The 6211-nt window shown below is 39.9% G+C and overlaps 1 protein-coding gene across 1 annotated transcript; it reads right to left on the minus strand.

Annotated features, from left to right (window-relative positions):
• Positions 1 to 2928: 2928 nt before the first annotated feature.
• On the minus strand, positions 2929 to 3291 carry LOC107466727 (uncharacterized). Its single transcript, XM_016085737.1, has one exon. The coding sequence runs from the start codon at positions 3289 to 3291 to the stop codon at positions 2929 to 2931; it is 363 nt and encodes a 120-aa protein (XP_015941223.1).
• Positions 3292 to 6211: the final 2920 nt, after the last annotated feature.

Consider the following 6211-nt stretch of genomic DNA (forward strand, 5'->3'; position numbering starts at 1 on the left):
AGGATGTGGCTGTTGATGAATTTTAGAGGAGACTAGAAATGTCTAAGTAATTAGGGTCTAGTCACATATAGTTTGCCATAAATTAAATCCTATATGATTAAAATAGTTAGTAAGAAAATTTAATCCGAAAAAATAGATAACTCTAAAACCTTAGCTGTTTTCTCCATATTTTATTCCCAACTTATTTACTCTACTATTTTATTTTCTGAACGATTATTTAATACTCTTTGAACACTCAAACAATCTTTTCTGTTTGTCTAACTAAGCCAATCAATCAATCATTGTTGCTTGATCCATCAATCCTCGTGGGATCGACCCTCACTCACATGAGGTATTACTTGGCACGACCCGGTGCACTTGCCGGTTAGTTTGTGGGTTATAAATACCGCACCACCCAGCCCGATAGGAGACACCCGATGCGGATACCAAATCTTTAACCAGTGCGGGAAAAGGTAGGTTGCTCGCAATCTGTACGTGTCCCATGGCCTGCCGAATGTGTCTCCGTAAGTTGAGGGCTTGCTCTGTAAGAATGCACCAGATGAGAACAGCCATGTCCACAGTGAAGGTAGACTTGTGAGTACTCGAAAAGACATAGTGGGACATAATCTGTGCCCACACGCAAGCTTCTAAGGTAAGTGCTTGAGCTGAGATGCTCTTAGCACGAGTCCGATGTTGTTCATAGATCCATGTGCCGCCAGGTTGTGCAATGACTCCAAGGACGCTATCCCAGTCAAACTGGTATGTCTGGCATTTGAAAGAGGCCTCCTAATAGGCATCCAATCCCTCTGGGCTAGGTGGAAGATCCAATACTCTCTGTATGGCACCCTCAGAGATAGGGACTTGCTTCTGATGAATATAAACCGACTGTAGGGTAGGCGAGTGGAACTTGGAGTAGAATTTGACTACCCAAGATAGATTGGCCTCCCGTGGCTTCCTCCTTAGGAATCCCCACTATCTCCTTTCAATGCGGGGCTCCACAAAATCAACAAAGTGGGTGGGAGCAATGAGTAGATGCTGATTATTGTAGTTTCTCTCAGCCAGGATGGGGAACATATGCTCACAGTAATGGTTAGTGAACCGTGCAGAGTCCCTTGTAGGAAATGCCTTTTTCGCCTCATTAACTTTGATTGTCCTCTTCACCCGCTTCGTGGGTGGCTTTACGCTTGTAGTGGGTTGCACTCTAGCGGCGGTTCTTTTAGTGCGCTTCCTTGCCGGTCTTGTCAGTAGCCTTCTCTTTTCCCTTCTTGGTGCCCATCCTAAAGAAGGAAGAAAGAGCAAGAATGTCAAATATAAACGGCTAAAAACCGGAAGGAAGAAACTCCAAGTGATAATAAATGCCAAAGAAAAGATAATAGCTTAAATACATGGTCGCTACAATATGTAGGTAAGACATCAAGTAAGACCATGGAGGCATATCATAACCACTAGATGCAAGAAGGTTTAAAGCATGCAAGTAATAGGCATGAGAAGCATATCTCAAGCATCAATAGCGAAAATAATTATCACATGTAACAAAATAATGAGCACGTGAATGTTGACAATTAATGACTAATATACTCAACTTACATGGAATGCAAATGTTGTGAAAAAGAAGCATTAAAGTGTAAGAATAAAATAGATAAACAAAAATCAAAATGACATGTTAGTCTTTTCACAAACACTTCGTGTACAGCATAAAAATAAGCATCAAAGTAATTAAACCATGCAAATATGAGACCCAAAATAGAATGTCAATTGTCAACTTACTCCTCATAATATCTACAAGCTAAAATATAGCAAAGTAAGCACCCAAATAAAGCTCCAACACCAACATAAAAATGCAAGATAAGGGAATGAAAAAGAAATTAAAAATAACTATGCTAATAGAAAACTAAAAATAAATAAAACAAATAAATGCAATAAATAAAAGAAGAATGAAAAAGTAGAGGAGAGAGGAATAAGAGGAACCTTCAGAAGAAATTGAAAATAGGATGTTGAGTGGGAGTAAGAATGAGAGAAGAGGAGTGAGAATGGAAGAAGAGAAGAAGAGGTGATTATAGTTTCCAGAGTTAGTGGTCTCCGGTGGTGGTCCGCCGGCGGTGAGGGAAGAAGGGAAGAAGAAAGTAGTAAGAAGTAGGAGGGAGGAAGGAATGAAGAAGGAAGAAGGAATAATTAGGATTGAATGAGAAATATGATTAGAAGGGGGGAGGGGAATTGAAACTGGCGGCGCACTGAATAAGTGACGCAGCACTATCGATGCGCACGCGTTGCCCACGCGTACGCGTGCGTGGCCAGAAAAATGAGGGACACGTAAGCGTCTGTCACGCGTACGCGTGTTCTTGGTTGTGCCAGTTGCGCGATCCCAGCCTCGCGCACCCACAACTCTCTGTTCATTTTGTACTTGGGCTAGAAATTTATATGAGGCGTACGCGTGTAGCATTCTCACGTGTGGATGGTCGGAAAGTGAAGATGACGCGTACGCATGTGGGACGTGTACGCGTGGGGTGAATTGTGCCTCCAGCACACTTCTCGCGTCAAACCATCATAACTCTCTGTCAAAACCCTTGTTTACGCTGATTTCTATGTCCACGTGTGTGCGTCATAGACGCTTACGCGTGGATAGCCAAAACCGCAGGTGATGCGTACGCGTGAGGCACGCGTACGCGTGGGGTGAATTGTGCACAGAGCACGCTTCCTGCACAGCTCCCGCAGAACTCTCTGTTCAGATTTAATATGTTGCGCATTCACTCATGTTGCGTACGTGTCATGAACGCTTGCACGTCGATACCTTTTTTATATATGTGAATGCAACATAGAAGTAATTATGCAGAACTTAACACTAATAAAAATAAAATAGAACTAAGAATAAAAATGGAAGATCGTACCATGGTGGGATGTCTCCCACCTAGCACTTTTCTTTAACGTCCTTAAGTTGGAAGGGCCACAAGCTCAGTCTTCTGTTGTTGCTGGATCCGCCAAGAGGAAGATCTCCAACTCCTTGTTGTTCTTCATCTTTTCACTATGGTACAACTTTAAGTGGTGGCCATTGACCATGAAGAAGTTGGGGCTCGAAGGATGACTCAGGTGAAAGACGCCATATGGTTCTGCCTTTTCTACTCTGTAGGGTCCTTCCAACCTTGATCTCAACTTGCCTGACATGAGTCTGAGCCTTGAGTTGTAGACCAGGACTAACTCTCCTAGTCTAAACTCCCTTCTCTTGATGTTCTTGTCATGCACAACCAGCACCCTCTCTTTGTATAGCCTGGAGTTCTCATATGCTTCGAAGCGAAGGCACTCTAATTCCTGCATCATCAGTACGGGTAGGAATTGCTTCCAACCATTTAGAAACATAATCTACAGCTAACAGTATGTATAAGAAACCATTATAGTTTGGAAATGGACCCATGAAGTCAATATTCCAAACATAAAAAATTTCACAGAACAACATAAGTTGTTGGGGCATCTCATCCCTCTTGCATATATTCCAAAACCTTTGGCATGGGGAGAAAGATTTGCCGAAAGCAGTTGCATCCTTAAAAAATGTGGGCCACCAGAATCCACAGTCTAAAATTTTTCTAGCTGTTCTTTGAGGTCCATAGTGTCCACCACTCTCAAAAGAGTGGCAAGCCTCTAAAATAGACTGGAATTCTGATTATGGCACACACCTTCTAATTATTTGGTCAGCACCACTCCATAAATATGGATCATCCCATATATAATACTTTGACTCGCTTTTAAGCTTGTCCCTTTGATACTTAATAAAATTAGGAGGAAAGATACGACTAACCAAATAATTAGCTATAGGTGCATACCAAGGAACCACCTCAGATATTGCGTGCAAGCTATCAAATGGAAAAGTATCATTGATAGGAGTGTAGTCCTTTTTAATATGCTCTAAGCGACTCAAGTGATTTGCCACTAAATTTTGAGAGCTACTCCTATCTTTGATCTCTAGATCAAATTCATGTAGCAACAATATCCAACGGATTAACCTTGGTTTGGACTCTTTTTTAGCTAACAAATATTTTAGAGCTGCATGGTCTGAGTATACTACCACCTTAGTACTAAGAAAATAGGTTCGGAATATATCCAAAGCAAAAACAATAGTCGGTAGCTCTTTTTCAGTGGCAGTATAATTAGACTGAGCAGCGTCTAAGGTCTTAGAAGCATAGGCAATTATATAAGGGTCCTTTTCTTCAAGCTGAGCCAACGCCGCTCCTACTGCATAGTTGGATGCGTGATAAACTCCGTTTTTAGGGTTTATCTTGTGTTGAATTTAGAGCATTTTTTTAACCTTTTCTCACTTTTATTCAATAAAATAGCATAGTTTCATGATTATCTCCTAATTTGTGCTTAAATGTGAAAACATGCTTTTGGACCCTTAAATTGATAACTTTAATCTTCCTTTGATTCTGCTAGATGCCTTGATGTGTTTGCTAGTGATTTTAGTTTGAAAAGGGCTAGGAATTGATCAAAGGAGTAAAGAGGAGCATGCAAAGTGGAGAAATCATGAAAAGCCAAAGATTTGACATATGTCCATGGATGCGCACGTGCACTAGATGCATACGCGCGGATTGTCAAAACCCCATGGATGCGTACGGGTGCTGTACACATACGCATCAGTGCTGGCACGTAATTTTTAAGTGAAATCATGCCTAGCGAATTCACTGTAGTTGTGGGGCCTAGTCTGAACCAACTTTGACGCCAAAATGCTTAAAAGGATCTAGGATTGAAGGGGAATGCACCTTAGGACCTTAGAACACACATTAGGACTTTAGATATAGTTTTAGAGTTAGTTTCTAGAGAGAGAAGCTCTATCTTCTCTCTAGAATTAGGGTTAGGTTTAGGTTAGAATTTCTTATATCTAGGTTTTAATCCTTACTTTCATCTACTTCTACCTTTGAATTCTATGTTGCTACATCTTGTTCTTCTATTCTCTTGTTGCAATTTCTTCTATTTTGTTTCTACACTTTGTAAGTTGATCTACTCTTGTTCTTCTTATTTTCTTTCAATGCAATTTGAGGTAATTCATGTTAACTGTGTTTTCCTTGATTGTTGCTGTTAATCTTTTGTAATTAATTGTTGTTAGAATTCATTCCTGTTTTCAATTTACCATGCTTTCCTTTTGTGCCTTCCAAGTGTTTGATAAAATGCTTGGAAAGATGTTAGAGTAGAATTTTATGTTCTTGGCTTGAGATAATAACTTGGGAACTCTTGAGTTACTAATGCCCAAGTGATTGATGATTGGTAGCCATTGACTCTAGCTCTCATTAATTCAATTAGTGAATAGTTAGGACCTATGGACTTGGATTGATATAGCTCATTTGACCTTCCTTTACTAGTTAGAGGATGATTTCATGGGATTGATCCTTGCAATTATCATGATGTGTTTAGTAATAAGGATAGAGATCCTTAATCACCAAACCTTGCCAAGACCACTTTATCATTAGATTTCCTTTGCAATTTACTTTTCTTAATTCTCATTCAAAACCCCAAAATATACAACTCATAACCAATAACAAGAACACTACCCTACAATTCTTTTGAGAAGACGACCCGAGTTTAAATACTTCGGTTATTAGGATTATTAGGGGTTTGTTACTTGTGACAAACAAATGTTTATATGAAAGGATTATTGTTGGTTTAGAAACTATACTTGCAACGAGACTTCATTAGTGAAATTCTATACCACACAAAAGTCCGATCATCAAAATGGCGTCATTGCCGGGGATTTGCAATTGTGTGCCTTGTTATTGGTTATTGTATATATGTGAATATTGTGAATATGTTTGTCTTATGCTTGTTTGTTAGTCTTTGCTAGTTTTTAGGACTTAGTTAGTTTGATTTTGCTTTCACTATGAATTCTCACTTTGGCTGTGAGTTTGGTTCAAATTGTGTTGTAGGAAATGTGAACTTCAATGACAAAATGTATCAAGGATGGAACAATCAAGGTTGGGAGGAGCCACAAGCTTATGGAAAACTTTCTTGGCAACAACCTCCTCCGATCACATATAGGTATAACACCAATCCTAATGCGTACCAATCTAAGAGACGTGGTAGTTCTTGTTGTACGTGTCACCAACCACGTGCCTATGGACCACCTCATCAACATGATCCTCAACCATACTCACAAGCCCCTTTTGACCAAATACCTACGTATGATTCGTATTCATCATATGACCAATCACATCCATCTTATCCTTGTGACCATTATGAGCAAGAACCTTTGGAA

This window comes from Arachis duranensis, chromosome 9 (assembly GCF_000817695.3).
Source record: "Arachis duranensis cultivar V14167 chromosome 9, aradu.V14167.gnm2.J7QH, whole genome shotgun sequence".
Taxonomy (NCBI): Eukaryota; Viridiplantae; Streptophyta; class Magnoliopsida; order Fabales; family Fabaceae; genus Arachis; species Arachis duranensis.

Bases quoted from the DNA above. Each gene is read 5' to 3' on its own strand.
- LOC107466727 (XM_016085737.1), bottom strand. From the start codon at position 3,291: ATGATGCAGGAATTAGAGTGCCTTCGCTTCGAAGCATATGAGAACTCC.